Raw genomic sequence first — 18,295 nt, forward strand, 5'->3', positions numbered from 1 at the left:
TTACACAATCAGCATCAACTGCCACATCATCATCCTAACTTTTATTGTGTTACAACTTGCACTTTTACTGGAACTATATACTAAAATCAATCACTTACATACAATTGTATGATGACAAATCCTCAATAACAAATTTGAACATCCCAATTGATGGTTGTAGAGACAACTTTAACTGTGAGAAGATTGTCCTCTTGCCTGAATACAAAGGACTCTTCTTTTGAGTTTACAAAGCAGCATTTTGGCTTCCTACTGGAGTATGCTCCAAAGCTTCCTTCTCCTCTCCCTTTGATGCTTATAATTGTTGTGCCACCACTGCCCTCACACTCACATGCTACAGATTCTACAGCTCCCCCAGAGTTATACATGTTCACTAATCCAATGGCTCCGAACTCAATCTTCTCATCATAAACCTGCACATTCATTCCAGTTATATACATTTGTATCATCACCACAATTTAAACTATACATATGAAATAGAGACTAAGATACCTTGATAGGTGATATTGTGTAGACATCACATTCCAGAGTCTTTAATCTTACATCAAATGATTCATCCTTGTTTAGTCGACGCATTGATCCTGAAAAGTTTTATCCAACGTCAACCCGAATTGCATATATTTTTCCAGTGGTGAGGCTGATTGTGGGTTAGTAGTTAGTACCTTGATTGAAAGAATAAACTGCACAATCTCCGGTCCACAGGTTTTTAGTGCCGGAAACTTCTTCGAAATACTCGACATCAGCAGGAGAGACCTGTCCACTTACTGTCATTTCTGCACTTACCTGTTTCTGTTGTGTGCAAGGCCAGCTACCTGCTCCTTGGCAATTGAACACCCCAACTACTCCGGTACATTTGTTTAAGTTCCATATCTTCATCAGACTGAATGAAACCTCAACAGATTCACATTACATATGTACAACTTAAATTAAACAAAGGAGAAGGTGTCGAAGGAGATGGATAGATCAATACCTCTTCCCGTCCATTACTGGGTCGCTGAATAAGCAATCTCGCGATGGTCTTCCTGGATACTTAGCTCTAAGGATCGATCCATCACGAAGAACGAGCCTTTTTAGTACAGTAAAGTCATGATGCCCAGGTTTATCACTGTCTACATAATCTCTACTTAGTACTCACATCACATTATACCATACATTAAATAGGCCTTCTTGGTACTAATTTCATACCTAACATACACTCCGCACCCTCCTACAGCTCTAGCTATAGCATGGAATTCAGCTGCATCATGAAGGCTCTGCATGTTGCTCAATAAGAAACTTCACTACCTCTTATCTAGTACTAGTATATCTGCATTAAAGGAACAAATAAGATAAAGAGAGTGACCTACATAGAACATGTCCCAGTCAGGGACTACTACTTCCCCAAGGAATATGCTGTTATAAGCCAAAGCAGCTATATGCAGTGTCTGTGTCGCTGGATCTTTTGGATAGTAGTCGTCTGATGCTCGCGTTATAGCACTTTGCTTTGAACTGCGGCAGACGAGGAAAAAGATTATCAACTACTTATGGCAATCTTTCAAACAAGTGTATATATGTGTGTAGTGATGTTCAAGTTATTACTCAAAAGGCACAACTGAAAACTAAAAAAAAGAGTAAGAAACTGACTGGTAAATGGAGTCTGTGCTCTGACCCATGCAGCAGATGATGCTGTTGTCTTTGAAGTTAGCAGCAATGGAGTCCTCAAGAGCCTGTTGGAAGTGCCTGGTAAGAGAGACTCGACCTCCCAAACCGGCTGCAACGGTTTCGAGTATGTTCTGAACATCAACCTTAACCCCATCCACACCTTGAGAAACAAGATAACTGTGAAGATCATCATAAAATTGAGATATTCTTTCAGGGTCAATTGCTCCAACACCATACTTCTCCATGCAATCCAGAGAAATGTCCCTCATGTTTGCCAAATTCCCTGGTGACTGCACTGGATATATCAGTTTCGGATTGTATTTTTTAGTTCCATCTGCATTTGGAACAAGCCCTCCCCAATATCCCATTAAGGCATGCCATACATACACATACCTGAATGTTCAACAACAATCATAACATGAACACATTAAGATCATTTGCAGCAAATGAAGAGAGACCTACTTCAGGCCAAAACTGCTCTTAATATCCGAAACAAATTGCTTCAGATCCTTTGGAGCATCAGTACTCCGAGATTCTTTTGTTTTCCGAAATTTATGGTTTTCTTTAATGCTGACTAGTCTTCCACCAAACCTGTAAGTGAAAGGGAATTAGGAGTTCTTCTGTTCACTGGGGTATAAGAAACAAAATCAAAATGAACCAGACAGTCTGGTCCAGACTTACTGTGATCCTTCAATAAATGGCTCCCCTTCCTTTTGGAACTCATTACTTGTATCTTGCCAACCATCATCTATTATCAGAAATTTTGCTGGAGTGCCTCCGTCTGATAAACTATCAGAATAACACAGAAAGATAATTTAGAGCAGAATAAGCTCTAAGAATCACTCACGCACACAGAAATTGCAAACAACTGTATTCACCTTTTGAGACCGTCTTTTATTCCTTGAGGATTGACACCATGGTAGAAAGCATCCCAAGTGCACCAGCCAAAACAATCTAACATTCCAGGCATCTGCATCAGGGAGCATAAGAAGTCGCGTTAATGATTTTACTTTCTTTTCATAATTTATAAAGGTAAATGCAATCGCTTCAGTACAAGTAATTGATAGATAACTTGCTTGTTTTGATTCCCGAACTGCGAAGGTTCCAGTCTGCTCTTCCAATATCCTATACATGGTGCAGTTTAAGCTTATGTGAGAAAGGACCAAGAAATTAAGCACAAGCCTAGGTTGCTTAACTACAACTGGAAAAATGATAACTCAAGCAGCTACCTACGGTTCAAATGAATTCTATATTATTTTGCGGAATTCATCAATGAACGTAATTGTGTTTGGATTACTTAAAATTTCATCTGTAATATTCTTTATAGAATTGGTCAATGTCTATATCAATTTTCAAATAAATTACTAAAGAATTCTAGAGTAGAATTTGAACCAACAGAAGTATACAAGTGGTGATCTCATAAATTCATTAGAATGCATAAATTCTTACCAGCGACATGCTTGAATGACATCAGGACACTCCTTAATTATTTCTCTAAGATTAAAATTGAAATTTCTTTCTCAGAAAGCTGACCTACTTCATGGATTTCTTCATCAGATCAAATGGATGGTTTCCATAATTCACAAAAACAGCTTTTAGACATTCTGAAGTAACCACAGCAGGATCACCTATCAAAATACACAAGATTTGTTTTATATATATAGAATTGGCCATGTTGATGTTGAACAAATTACTATAAGAATACATCTGTAAATGGCATAATTCTAGAGTAGAATTGGACCATTCTTTTCTTAAGAAACAGGGTTTTGAAAGAACATGAATTTTTACCACTTTCGACACAGATTTCAAGTTCATCGGACGAATTTCCCTGCAAGCTTGTCCTGAAATCACCATCTAGCACAGGCAAGAACACAACATATGAAGGAGAAGCATCAGGTGATTCATCAGCCACTTCCATAAGCAGCATCTGAGTTTCAACAGGAATATCGCTTCCTGAATCACCTACTCTAGGTATCATCCACCACATTTTGAATCTAAACAGACATAACAACCTCAAATTCCTGCATTGGAAACAATCCTCATAAGTTCAGGGAAATTAGAAAGGAAAACAAAAGGAAGACATGTGTTATTACCTAACAAGTCCAAGCTTCAAAACATGTCGAGAACTGGTCTCTAAGGAAGAAACCCCAAGATAACAAGCAGATGAATCAGGCAATGGTGTGACAAGGACATTGTCAGGAACTTGAGTCAATATAGGTTTTCCATTAAAAGCAAGAGCCTCATTTTGGAGGACAGGTTTTGTGCTGACAAACATGGAATGCCTCCATGTATCGGCATTACGTTTACTCAGACGCAGCTGAGAGTTATACGAGAAAAAACTACAACTGCTGGTATTAAAAGAAAGGGAAGATGAAGATGAGGAGGGAACTGGAGGAGCAGGCCTAGAGAAGAGACCTGTATTCAAGTGGATAATGGTGAAGGCTGTGGCATGATGAGCCATGCTTGCTACTGGTTAAGAATTAAATGGCAACACAGAGTAATACATGAAATGGAAATAGCAAAAAGCTTGCTTATTATTGACCGCAATTTTACTTACTACCCATATCTGATTTTTTGCTCTGTACTGTCATTTTCAATCTACTTTGCTTTTTAAATATCCTCTCATTTTTTACAGGACATAACTGCCCTCTGCAACTATTATATAATTTTCTTTCATCCAAAACACAAATGAAACCAAGTAAAAAAAATCAAATATAGAACTGAACAAAGCTTCAGCTTTCAATCGAGTAGATTGAGAACTGATTTCCAATAGTTATAAAAAACAAAAACAAACAAAACTACCGGCTAAACTAAGATTTGTTTTTTAAGCACATCTAATATAATTTAAACTAAAAACAAAAAATGAAATTAAGCAGAACGAATGACAATTGGACTCCTCACATAATGGGAACCATCAGTCCATGTGAGACCTCCAAATTCATAATCTTTAGCAGCACCGTCCCACTTAGCTTTGAAGCTAACCTTGAAGCTTTTCTCTTCTCCGACCTTATCAAACACCAGAGCACTTGGTTCAACCGAAACCCAAACTCCATAGGGCGCCTTAATAACAACTTGATACTTCCCTGGTGAACCCACATTCTTCAACTTCCTAGTGGCGGTAACTGTACCGGACAACTTAGGAATGGTTATAGAAGGGTAGTTGAAATCAAGAAGACTGGCTGATTCTGGGCATTTGTAAGAATCATCATTCAAGGCCTTGATCAAGGTTTCGTTGTAGCCTTGGGCGCAGAGAAAGTCCAAGTAATCAGACTCCGTTAAGTCGTACACCAACCCTGGATCCATGGCACGGTTTGGCCTGATATGTCCTGAACCATGAGCGAACGGTGTTGCTGTTTTAAAGGTGGATCCGTCAAGCATTGGGTGCACTGTGTTGTCTCTTGTTCTCGCTGCAAAAGGTCATACATTTATCAAATGATTAGAAACTTTTAATTTCACAACATCAGAATTAGGTATAATAAGTAATGTTGATTAATTACCGGAAGTAGAGATTGCTGATCTGATTGCTGCAGGACTCCAATCAGGATAAAGCTTTCGGAGAAGACCCACAACTCCACCAACATGAGGGCAAGACATGGAAGTACCGGACATAATGTTGTAAGAAACATTACGCTTGTCGAAATCTAGACCAGTCGGGCTAACTGCTCCAGTGAAGCCGGCTAGGATATTTACTCCGGGGGCAGTAATATCAGGCTGAAACATAAACATAAACATACAATAAGTATCCAAATTTGGATATTTACTCCAGGGGCAGTAATATCAGGCTGGAAACATAAACATACAATAGGTATCCAAATTTGCAATCAAACCTTGAATTTAACATATATACTGTAATATGTGTTTTAAGCAAATAGCCGGCTAGGATATTTACTCTAGAAGTAGTAATATTAGGCTGAAACATAAACATACAATAAATATCCAAATTTGCAATGCAACCAAAAATTGCAATCAAAACTTGAATTTGACATATATACTGTAATATGTGTTTTAAGCAAATAACCGGATAGGATATTTACTCTAGGGGAAGTTAATACCAGGCTGAAACATAAACATACAATAAGTATCCAATTTGCAATGAAATTTGTACTATGTGTTTTAAGCAAATAAGTATCCAAATTTGCAATCAAACCTAATTTGAGGTATATGTAATATGTGTTTTAAGCAAATAAGTATCCAAATTTGCAATCAAACCTTGAATTTAACACATATGTAATATGTGTTTTAAGAAAATAACTATCCAAATTTGCAACAAACCTTGAGGATCTCGGGGGTGACGGTATTGGGACCAACAGAGGAAAATGCAGCCATGAATGGAGCAGGCACTACGTCAAACACTTGATTGGAAGCAGAAATAGATCCGGTGGGATTGCTATAAAAAATATACGAAGTAAAATTGAGATATGTATGTCTGATATATACAAGATAAAGAAAAACTAAAATTTGTTTTATATGTATAGACCTGGAATTGTTAATGTAGGAGACAACAGCAAGGCCATCAGTATAGCTGATATGTGTAGCTGGAAGAACATGAGGATCGGCAACAATATCATTCCCATTCATTTTATCATTGCAAAGGATCATCCCAACTGCACCAGCCTCAGCAGCATTTCTACCCTTATCAACTCTAGCATTTTCCCCTCTCAAGCAAGCCACTATCTTACCCTTCACCTTAGTCGGATCCAACGAACCCGGTTCGCATAGCTCACTGCATTATTCAAAACCATGTTAAACTCCAATAACACCTTCCACCAAATTGAATATGTTTATGTTTAGTTCTTCTTACGCATTGAGAGAAGATGCATTGGCAGCCTTAGCCATCAATCCAGTGATGAGTGGAAAAAGTTTGTTCTTAGGTGTACCCTCGGCAAGACTTGCACCCTGAAATGCAATTTGAAATCATATTATATATCCGAATGTAAATAAGTACATACATAATAGAACTTGTGACTGATGAAATTTTACCAATAGGCGCCGTCCATCTCCAAGATGAGCGAATGATTCAAAATTTCTATCCATGGTACTTGCTCCAACAGTTATAATCCAAGGGGCAATATTGGAGACAGATCCAGGTAATGGTCCAGAATTTCCTGCAGAGCAAACAACAACAATACCCTCCTTGACAGCATGAAACGAACCAATTGCAATACTATCGTAGAAATAATCAGTAGCAGGACCCCCGACAGACATGGAGATCACATCGACCCCATCGTGAATAGCTTGGTCGAAAGCTTCCAGCATATCAGAATCAAAGCACCCTCCTTCCCAGCACACCTTGTAAGAAGCCACTCTAGCCTTAGGGGAACCGCCTTTTAAAGTTACATTCGCCAATCCAAACACAGTGGCTCCACGAACAAAATCACCACCGGCTGTTGATAGCGTGTGACTTCCATGTCCTTCATAGTCACGACCATTGTATATAGACGCATTCACCACACCACCAACCGACAAGTAACCTTTGCCGTGGTATGTTGAACCAATAAGCTTCCTACAAAAGCACATCAATTAACATAGATTTACATATACATAAAAAGTTATCAACAAAATAACGTAAGTAGTGCCAACCTGTTGCAAGTTACTCCTTTCGTGCACAATCCTCTCCATCTTGCTGGCACAGGTCCATAACCTTCGTCGCTAAAGCTTTTCAATTCCGGCCATACACCTAATTCAATTATACACATGTGAATTTCACCACCAAATCTAATTTAAAAGATGTTGAGGTCTAAAACAGTCTATTAAAGGAATACCTGTGTCGAGGTTCGCAATAATGACATCTTTACCGAAATCGGCTTTCTCCCATAAGGATTCAGCCTTGACGATATCATTCTTTTCCTGCATCATAAACTCCCATGAATGTGTTGTGTGCAACTTTTTCGCCCCGTTGACGAAAACTGACACAACTTTTGGATTCTCTGCAGCATAAAGTTGGAAGTAATTAATATCAAATTGTAAAAAGCTCGAGGAATTAATTAATTAGTGTAACAATATATACTTACTTGCAATTTCAGCTGCCTCTTCCTCATCAAGGAATGCAGAAAACCCATTGATATTCTTTTGATACGAGTTAATGAGTGAACCTCTGGCCTTTTCATCACTGCATCAAATCAAATAAGTAAATCATCATAATCAAATATATATAATATAAATTAAGGTTTCAGATTATACCTTCCCAAAAAGGAGGCAAGAAACTCATAATGAGAATCGGTAACAGCACGAAAATCAGCTTCAGTAGCTTCGGGGCCATGATTATGGGAGCCCAGGTAAACTACATACGGCTGTTTAATAGCAGAAGTTGACACTGCATGAAACAAACACCATATGCTGCAAAACAAAAGTACTGACGAAAACTTTGAAAGCAACATTCTGATTGCTGCAGACGGAAGTAATTATTATTATCACGAGCGTGTTTATATGATTTGATTTGATCTGAGCTGAATATATATATATATATATATGTATGGAAGTTTTTGAAGTCAATTACATGAAAGAGTACGAGGAACAGAATACTACAAGGGTAAGAGTTCTAAACAACGTAAGATTGTTTCGTGTTATTTAAAGAAATTCCAGAATAGCAGAGATTGTGTTTCTATATGATACTGATAGCGTATCATTCTAAAATATAAGGAATCTTATCTTAGCCTGAAGATCAGACCAGATCATATCGGAGTATTATTAATTTCCATTTATGTATATGGAAACAAACTCCTGCTTTAACTGTCTGACTTAATTTGTTTATATATTTATTAGTTGTAGCGTTTTTTTGGATCTAATTTCACTCTCTGTGTTCGTTTATCATAGTGATTCATTGAACATAGAATTCCAAGGCACGTAAATTTCTTTTTTTTCCTCCGACAGGTTTGCATTCCTGTTTTCTTTATGTGTAAAAAAACGCTTACGTGGTCTCAAAATTATGAGTTCTATGCAGAATGTTAAAAATACATATTCCATGAGAACTAACAGATCAACGCGCAAATTGAAAGGACCTGCCATGGTGATTATTCGGAATTATAAGCGGGGTTTAGCATGAATCCATGTATTTATAAATAAATATAATTCTGATCCGTATAAACCACTGTCGACACAGATTTAAAGTTCATCAGATGAATTTCCCTGCAAGCTTGTCCTAAAATTAGATGTGGCCATGGGCCGGGTTGAACCAGCCCGGTCAAACCCGGCCTGAAACCGGTCAAAATCTGGACTATGTCAAAACTGCCTGGAAACGGAGGGAGGGCGGGTTAGGGCCGGTTCAACATTTGTTGAAACCGGATCCGTCAATTACAATTTCAAACCAACGGTTCCGGTTCTGAATCGTGTATTTTTTAAAATATATATTTTACATTTATATATATATATATATATATATATATATATATATATACATACAATTAATTATTAACATATCATGCTATATTTATGTATAACTAGTTTCGCATTACGTGCTATGCACGTGGCTCGTAACGTAACTCGTCAATGAACATATTAGTAAATTTATTAAAATTATATCAATTTTTTATTTATAATTAATATTAAATTAGTTATTAATTTTTGTAAAAGTAAATATAATATATTCGGTTATTAAATTTTTTTCCATACTGAATTTATTTTTCTTTTGATTTTATAATAAACATAATTAACTTAATTTTATTAATAATATCTTTAAAATAATAAGATAGAAATTTAAATAACAATATATTGACCAAATACAATATTTTAATTTTATAGTTCAATCAAACTAAAAGATAGGTATTCTTACTAATTTGGAGACAATTTAGTTATTTTTTACATACTAAAAACTAAATTGGAGATAATTTAGCTACCTATTCTAATTGGAACTTTAATTACAATAGTGATTAATTAAATAACTAATTAGTTAATGACTATAAAACCTTTATTTAGTAGTAAACTGAAAATGATTATTCAGTAAATTTGTCTGTCCCCCCCCCCCCTCCATCCGTGCTTTTATATATAGTATAGATGAATCAAACTAAAAGATAGGCATTCTTACTAATTTGGAGACAATTTAGTTATTTTTTACATACTAAAAACTAAATTGGAGATAATTTAGCTACCTATTCTAATTGGAACTTTAATTACAATATTGATTAATTACATAACTAATTAGTTAATGACTATAAAACCTTTATTTAGTAGTAAACTGAAAACGATTATTCAGTAAATTTGCATGTCCCCCCCCCCATCCGTGCTTTTATATATAGTATAGATATAGATATATACCGCTATAAATATATAAATATTATAAAAAAATTTAATATATTTTAATTTATTATTCCTTTTAAATACTAACTATTTATTTGATTTTATTTTTATAACAATATATAAATATATGGACCATATATAAATTAATAATTAATTATGAAATTTATGTTAAATTAAAATGGATTATTTTATTATAAGTACAATTAATCATTTAAATTAAGTTTAATTTCAACTCTAAATTAATTTAAAATATCTAAATTTGATTTTCAAGATATTTCTAGGGTAATAGATTATGGAGATTACTGAACTTTGCCCGAATTGTAATTTGATAACTCAACTTTAATTCGTTACAAAATGGTTACTGTACAATAAAAACTTGACTTCCTGCGATTTTTACATGAATTCCGGACAATTTCGGTCAATTTCTTAATGACTTCTGGCCATAAAAAGCCAAAATCCCAATGATTTTTTAATGACTTGCAAAATGACATGGTGAAAGAGGGAGGGATGGTTCGGATTCCGGCCGCCATATAGGAACAAATTGGTCGGAATTCATTTCGGAACCGCCGGAAATTGGTTTTTTATTATACAGTAACCATTTTGTAACGGATTAAAGTTGGGTCATCAATTTGCAACTAGGGCAAAGTTTAATAACCCTCAAAATCTGTTACTCGATATTTCTTTCTAAACTTTCCAATCCTGAACCGTGAACCATGAACATGTCAACCGGCCGGCTCCGAACTGACATAAAACCGCCTAAAGGGCGATTCAAAGCTAATTCAAGTGTTCTCTTGAACCGTAGTTAAAAACCGCCGGTTTATGGACCAGACCATTTAGTATAGGCAAGAACACAACATAATACATATGAAGGAGAATGTCAAAGTCTCAACGGGAATATCCACCACATTATGAATCTCAACAAGTAAACAGACATAAGAATTTCCTGCAATAATCATATTTACATCAATAGAGAAAGAAAAAAAACAATCCTCCTAAATTTAGAAAAGGCAAAAGATATAAAAAAATCCTTCAAGTTTCTTCAAAAGGACAATACAACCTTTTTACTTCTTTGGAGCACAAAAAAAACACTCTTATTATTTTTAAATCGAACAAAAAACCCTTCTGTCCATGACTTTGACTAAGGACGTTAAGTTGCTGATGTGGTGATAGGAAAAAGATTCAAACACACCCTTAATCTTAAAATACTTACCAATTTAATATTTATAATTTTTTTAGCATTATTTCGCACTCTTCTTCTTAATTAATTATAATTATTTTTTTATTAAAATAAAATTAAACAAATCAACCAATTAAACCTAATCATCAAAATCATATCAATATTATCAAAACTTTATTGACTCTTCTTTCAATTTAATTAAAAAAATTAAAAAAAAAAAACATTTTCACCTTTTTCATCTGTTTGCAACCCCTCTAACTCAGATACTCCACTTTCCCTGCTCCACGGTGTCCTTTCTCGGTCCCACAACAGTGGCTTTCTCAGATTCAAGAAACATACACCGTCTGATCGACAAACAAATTCACTCGGAAAATTCAGCGGCAATGTCCATCGTTTAGATTCAAAACGAGTTAAGTGGCAATATGCCCCCTCAACTTGTAAGCAATGGGCAGTTAACACATAAATAATTTTTGTGGACAAATTAATACACGAACTTGGTGATTATGGGCAATTTATCCCATTTCGACAATTTGCTCCTTTAATTTGTAAGTTAATTGTATCCTAAATTGGCTATTTGCTCCCTTAACTTGTAAATTAATTTGACAAAATGGGCTAATTGCCCATAATTACTAAGTTCGTGTATTGATTGTCAACAAATTTAATTTATATGTTAATTGCCCATTGCTTATAAGTTTAAAGGGACAAATTGCTAATTAAGTCTATTCAAAACCTTGGTGGTCTACTATGTGGGTAAAAAATTCAGGTTCTGATTTGCAAATGGAAACTTAATGGGTTCTCTTTAATGTTCCTGGAACAATTAAACCTTAATAATTCCAATCATAGAAGGCAAATTTAGGTATGTTTTAAACCTTGGGATTATTAGACATTGATGACAGACCGCTATTGCCGTCAGTGATGAACAGACCAACGAAGGGAAGAGCAGACAGACAAAGAGTGGTTGAGAGGAGGCGTTGGAGGCAGCAAATCTGACGTGTGGGTTGCATGAGATTGGGGGCGGAAGACTTCTTATACATTTAGGGATGTTAATTATCTTTTTTAGGGCTTTAGGAATATAGGAGAAATTCTTAGGTGAACCAAGTCCACCACGTAGGATTATGAACCATCCATTTAATACGTGACACGTGGCGTGATTAATTACATGAGCCAATTAATGAAAGGCACAATTATTAATGATTATTTAATGTGTTTTATTTAGAATTAATGTGTCTTTCATTAATTGGCTCATGTAATTAATCACGCAACGTGTCACGTATTAAATGGATGGTTCATAATCCTACGTGGTGGACTTGGTTCACCTAAGAATTTCTCGGAATATAGGGATTTTAATTTTTAATTTGCTTAATTATATTTTAATAAAAAAATTAATTATAGTTAATTAGAAAGAAGAGGATAAAATAACACATAAAAATTTATAAATATAAAATTGGTAAGTATTCAAACATTAAGGGTGTGTTTGATTCTTTTTTCTATCACCATGTTATTAATTTAATGTCCATTAGTTAAAGTCAGGGACATAAGGGTTTATTTTTCGATTTAAAAATAATAAGGGCTTTTTTATGTTAAAAGAAATAAAAGGGTTGTATTGTTCTTTTGGAAAAATTTGAAGAGTTTTTTTATACTTTTTACCTTTTGCGAAATTAAAAAGGAAAACAAAAGGAAAAAATTATTAGGCAAAACGCATTATTGGGTTTCTGTACTTTCAGTTTCTGTTCTAACATCCTTGTACATCATTTAGTATGTAAGCAGTTCCTGCACTAATAATTCTGTCCTCATCAGATCCTTGTATGGACAGAAGTTAACTAAAACATACTGGTTTGCCAAAAGAAAACCTTTGTGCCTCTCAACTTTTGAAGAAAACCTTCGTTTCTTTCTATACTTTGTCGGGGTAGGGACGGTGATCTCCGGTTTAACCGGCCAATCATCGTTTCTTCACCCATATATTTATGTTTTATCCGTTTTTTTGAATAAAATACTCGAGTTTCGAGGGTTTGGGTGTTTTGTGGTATGTTTTATCATTTCAATGTTTCTCTTTTTATTGAGAACTAGTTAGTTGTTTTTCGGGTTCGATCAAAATTTCATCGTTTTAGGCGATCACTTGTCTTGATACTTTTATTTTATACCGTTTTCTTGATTCATTCAATATTTTTGTTATGGTATACACTTGTTTGTTGCAGATCTATGCTGGTTTCAACAGTTTTTATGACGTTTCAAATTTACCAGATACGTATTTCTTAAAAATCAAGTTTGTATTTGACTCCAGCGCGGTTATTTGATTTCACCTTATAGGCTTGTAAGGCAGATCTGCGACTAAATCACGACTAAATCGTTTATGTATAAGCACCCTGCATCTTACACTGGCTTTTGTTCCGAGTTAATACAAAGATCCCTATGTTGATTAAAAAAAACCGGAGTGGCTCCCCTCAAGTTCAAAATCCCTTCATTTTCCTCAAGTCCATTTAGATGAATGACACATAAGCAAATTGATAAAGAAATTATCACATTAAATCAAAATATACTTATGTGTCATTCATCTAAGTGGACTTGAGAAAAATGGAGGGGATTTTGAACTTGAGGGGAAACCTTCCCAAAAAAAACATATTGGTTTGATTCTTTATATTGACAATTGTGTGAGTTATTAGCTAAAATGGTGCTCAACCTTTATACCCTGTACCAAAATGGTACCCAAATTTTAATTTGTATCTTTTTGATATCACAACTTCTATTATTTGTTTCATATCAGTTTTTTACAAAATCCGGCAAGTTTTAACGATGTGGCAGCCGGAAAAGTTTTTTTTTTTCATATCAAATTGACACATTAAATTGACCATAGCTTGCATCATTGGATTTGTACTTATTAGTTTATTTAATTTGTCATTAGATGTGAAAATGAATAAAAATAAATTTTTTATTCTGGATACCACGTCATTAAAAGTGGCCGGATTTTAGAAAAAAATTGGTCTGAAATAAATAATATAAGTTACGGTACCAAAAAAAAAATACAAATTAAAGGTTGGATAGCATTTTGATATAAGGTACAAATGTTGGGTGGCTAATTAATAACGGCTTAATACATAGTTTAACCCCTGAACTTGTACCATTTTACCCATCTAACCTCCAAACTTAACGTCTCACCTATCGAACCCTTGAACTTGTTAAATAACCCGATTTGACCCCCGAATTTGATAAATACGTAAACATTGAACCCCTCCGTACACAATTTCTTCTAGAATGTTTCATGTGACAGGTGGACACGAAGGGTTCAATATTTACATATTTATCAAATTCAGGGGTCAAATCGGATTATTTAACAAGTTCAGAGGTTCGATAGGTGAGATATTAAGTTTAGAGGTTAGATGGGTAAAAGGGTACAAGTTCAGGGGTCAAAACTATATATTAAGCCAATTAATAACCCCAATTGTGTTGTACAGTTGGCTTCTTTTCTTGTAATTCTCTCTGCATTTGAGATTGAATTATATGATGACTTTTTTTTTTTTCAACTTTAATATCTTTTCTAATGGAATACAAAGCTTTAACACTTATAATTTATAGAATGAACAAAAAAATTTTAAAAATGAGTTTGGTTAGTAGTTGATCAATTGAACAGAAAAATGGCAAAATGAATTTTTTTCTGAACATTTACATCATCAAGTGCATTCTACAGATTACAACTTCTACTGATCATCTATATAATAACAATCAAACATATATCATGATGAGCAAGGATTACGCAACTCCGATTTCATTATGCAGCTGTAATTTCTGAATGCAGCTACAATTTTCATTACGCAGCTTACGCAACTGCAATTTTTAGGGTTTCTGATTCAATAACCTCCAAATATCACTTGAAACTAATTTTCCGGTGAGCAGAATCAGTTCATTGCCTCTCCGGTATAGAAACCTCTTCTTTTTATCACTATGTATGCATTTCTTTAGGGTTCTGTCATTGAATTAATGTTTAAAACGGCTCCAATTTTGGCTTGCGAGGTGCTTTTTTTTTTTAATTGATTTGGATGGCTCTTGAGATGTTTTTTTTAAGCCATTTCACGATATTCGTTCAATTGTTTCAATAGATTTGCATGAATTGAAGATTATTATCTCTGAAATGATTTTGAAGGGTACAAAAGTTGCGCCATTCACAATTTCTATTGTGAAGCATTTCTTTGTTATTTAAATTATATTATATATGAATGTGCTGAACTTGATTTTTCTTTCTGCAGATACTTTCTGTGATTAAGTTAATGATTTAGAGCTTTCTTGGTTACTTGTTGTGATTCTTATTTCTTTTAAAACTAATTTGAGCAGAAAACGCTACAGGCTTTACTAGAATTGGACTTTTTTCTCATCAGACAACAAAAGCTTAAGTAGACTAGAGAGAGACTGAACTTTTGAAGGAATACATGAAGAACATGGACAACTAGAAAATACTTTGGATTGTAACGTTTGTAAGTGTTATTCTATAGAGATTTTGATGTTGATTGCAGTCTTTGGATGCTAATATCATGTCTATTAATGTCAGGTGCCAAACCAAATCGAATCTGTTGGTTCATTTCGGCTATTCGATTTTTATTGACTGTGTTTATACACTTTTTCAATATGGCTCAGCTGCTGTTACTTTTACTAGAATCTAACTAATATAGCAATCACTGTTTTTTTGTATTCAATGTTTTTGTTGTGTGCAGCCTAAAACATTATATTGATCTATTCAATCAAGTGAGTTGGATCTATATTGATGATTGATGTGAGAGTGGATCTTTTAGTTTGCATTTTAGATACTGAAAGTCTTCAACTTTGAGCTAAAATTAGTTTTAGCTCTCCCTTAAGTTCTAAATTTGTTTATTACAGTTGTATTTGAGATTTTTTTATTGGAAGGCTAAGCTTAGATACAGTTATTTGTTGTTTTCAGGACTTCAAGAATTGGAAGCCTGTAAGAGTTGGTGTGTTGTTTCTCTATATTTTTGTTACGAAGTTTTCTTTGTCAAAGAATTTATGTTGATGTTTGAGCTCCGTACCATAATCGGGAAAGAAGAGAGTTGACAGAGGCTTATATGGAGGCACTGATTCCTGAGCCCATCTTCTATCAATGTTAGAAAGTATTGAATATCTCATTTTCTTGCAAATAAACTTCATTTTAGATGATAATTATCAGGACTTAGTGATATCTATGTCTAATGTGGTTGCAGAAGTCAATTCTTCTTGTTTTTTGCTAATAAAGTGGCTGTTTTTTTTGGCTGATGTTTGCTATAACATAAACAATGGAAAAACTAAATGCCCTGTATATTAATTGGATTAGTATGACTTGCTTTTCTTAGAATAGCTTCTGAGTTAGTACTATTTAAGAAGAGATTTCTCGTAGTGAAGTTACTATTTCTTTTGTTTGTTTGCTTTAATTTTTGAGTGATTTGCTGATATGCAAAGCTGCTAAGATGATAGTGGTTAGAATTTAGAACTCAGAACGACACAACAATCGAAATAAAATTTATGTTACATTTCCTTTTTTGTATATTTTTCCTTTATTTAATTTAAAAGAGATCAAACCTGATATTCGATTGTCTTTTCTTCTGATAGAGGAAACAAGTAATTCGCATCACAACAAGAAGTTGATCACTCGATGAACTTTTAGGAGGTATCTTTTCTTATACTATTAAAATGCTCTCAAACTAGTCTCTGTTATTGTTAATGTGAGTGGAATTATTGTTGCTAGTTTCGATGAAATTGATATTTTCTTTTCTGATTACTTTAAAAGGGTGGTTTCGAAACTTGCTGTATTACAGAAGCTTTTGGGGAATTCTGGTGAGATATATTTGTTTCTCTTATGATTGTTAATTGTGTTGTTCGGTTCAATCTAATTTTAAATCTTGAAACTTCTGCCTGTCATTTCATTCTTTGTATACTTCAGATATGGGAAAACACAGCTTGCTCATACTCTCCGTCTCTACACATGTTCCTCTCTCACCCTCCTTAGAAGCCTGTTCAATATAGCATTACTTTGTATGTACCAATTCAGCATGGACCCAGGAGCTGTCATGTATAGTGCGAGGGTCAACTTCTGTTTTCATATTTTTAATACTGAAGGGACCAATTCTGACTTGCTTTGTTTTGGATGCGGAAGATCATTTTTGCTCGTGCTTATACATATCAGCATCAGTTCAACCTGCTTCTTGATCTAGCTGCCAAAATGTCTGAAGAGCCGTTCAGACTTCTGCTGAGTGTTTTGCTTACATTACATGTTATCCTCTCAACACCAGTCTTAGGAGTCCTAGGGAGATTGATGGATTTGTGTGCCTGTGGTTCAGATTGTGGATTCAGTGATTGCCCTGAATAGATTTCACAGGAAGAGAACTTGCAGACCGCCATCTTATACACGTTTTCACAGACTTATCTTTCTACATTACTAAAATCTTTTGCTGTCTTGTCATTGCAATAACGCGATCCATTCCCCTCTCTCAGCAAAAGTTACGACAGATGGTGTCCTGAATGACACAGATAACTGAGGAGCTCAATGTAGCAGTCTACATGGCTAGTTTTGTGGAACATGCAGAATCTGAAATTGCATTTATTTCAGAAGAAGAAAAGCGGATAATGATTATGGTACAGATTACAACATATTATTTTCAGGGGAATGCTGAAAAGAATGAAGGCTTACGCTTGTTCACAACTGTACGAGATTTTTTGATAAGGGTAGAGAGGGCATGCAGAGATGTTAGACAGAGCAGCAAGGCCGAAGAGGACATCTAAGAAGGAGGCTCCAGATCCTTGCCAAAACTCAGACCATCGGCGGCATCAATTATTTCCTGCCATCGCAGGAAGACGCATTGATCCTTCAAGTTCAGATGATGAGAGCGTATCCCCTTAGCTTGTATTTAATAGGTATGACAACTTTTTTAGACATTGTTGCTACCTTTACATTTCTCTATGAACTTTTTACAAATCTTAAGATTGCAATTGAATAGAACTGTAAGGAGTTTATTTGAATCTATAAATTATTTATGTATCTATGATATGGTTTTGTATCATAGTGTTTCTGCTTTTCTATTGTATTATTGTTGTCCTGATTTGGTTTTAAAAGTTTAGGATAGAAAGATTTGATATTTACTACAATCTGCTATGTGTTTATGCTAGAAAATGGTTGGTACACCGTTGAATATAAGGAAACTGCCCCATTTGTTTTAAAAAAGTTCAACTGTAAACTGCCCCTATTTGGCCGCCCCTACAAAACTACATACCCCG

General features: G+C 34.7%; 2 protein-coding genes and 1 long non-coding RNA gene across 10 annotated transcripts; 1 reads left to right on the top strand and 2 right to left on the bottom strand.

Annotated features, from left to right (window-relative positions):
- Positions 1-4,188, bottom strand: LOC126677580 (probable galactinol--sucrose galactosyltransferase 2). The gene is made up of 14 exons (XM_050372269.2): positions 3,732-4,188; positions 3,427-3,659; positions 3,176-3,266; positions 2,715-2,763; positions 2,517-2,608; positions 2,320-2,427; positions 2,101-2,229; positions 1,621-2,031; positions 1,344-1,485; positions 1,183-1,250; positions 968-1,102; positions 660-877; positions 490-578; positions 1-410 (listed from the first exon to the last, which is right to left on the bottom strand). The coding sequence occupies exons 1-14, from the start codon at positions 4,097-4,099 to the stop codon at positions 123-125; spliced, it is 2,421 nt and encodes an 806-aa protein (XP_050228226.1). The 5' UTR covers positions 4,100-4,188; the 3' UTR covers positions 1-122.
- Positions 4,189-4,292: 104 nt separating this feature from the next.
- Positions 4,293-8,080, bottom strand: LOC126677578 (subtilisin-like protease SBT5.4). The gene is made up of 10 exons (XM_050372268.2): positions 7,819-8,080; positions 7,650-7,747; positions 7,401-7,565; positions 7,219-7,315; positions 6,619-7,141; positions 6,440-6,534; positions 6,116-6,361; positions 5,911-6,025; positions 5,136-5,349; positions 4,293-5,045 (listed from the first exon to the last, which is right to left on the bottom strand). Exons 1-10 carry the CDS (start codon positions 8,013-8,015, stop codon positions 4,507-4,509), a joined length of 2,289 nt encoding a protein of 762 aa, XP_050228225.1. The 5' UTR covers positions 8,016-8,080; the 3' UTR covers positions 4,293-4,506.
- A 6,450-nt stretch (positions 8,081-14,530) lies between these two features.
- Positions 14,531-18,063, top strand: LOC126677582 (uncharacterized). Of its 8 annotated transcripts, none has more exons than XR_007640556.2 (7): positions 14,531-14,956; positions 15,371-15,510; positions 15,585-15,806; positions 15,972-16,150; positions 16,634-16,691; positions 16,812-16,858; positions 16,965-18,063. It is a non-coding gene; the product is annotated as an uncharacterized LOC126677582 (long non-coding RNA). The 8 variants fall into 8 exon arrangements; XR_008790597.1 differs by having other exon boundaries at positions 15,585-15,778; XR_007640558.2 differs by having other exon boundaries at positions 14,534-14,956; positions 15,748-15,806.
- Positions 18,064-18,295: the final 232 nt, after the last annotated feature.

The sequence above is a fragment of the Mercurialis annua genome, linkage group LG4, assembly GCF_937616625.2.
Source record: "Mercurialis annua linkage group LG4, ddMerAnnu1.2, whole genome shotgun sequence".
NCBI lineage: Eukaryota > Viridiplantae > Streptophyta > Magnoliopsida > Malpighiales > Euphorbiaceae > Mercurialis > Mercurialis annua.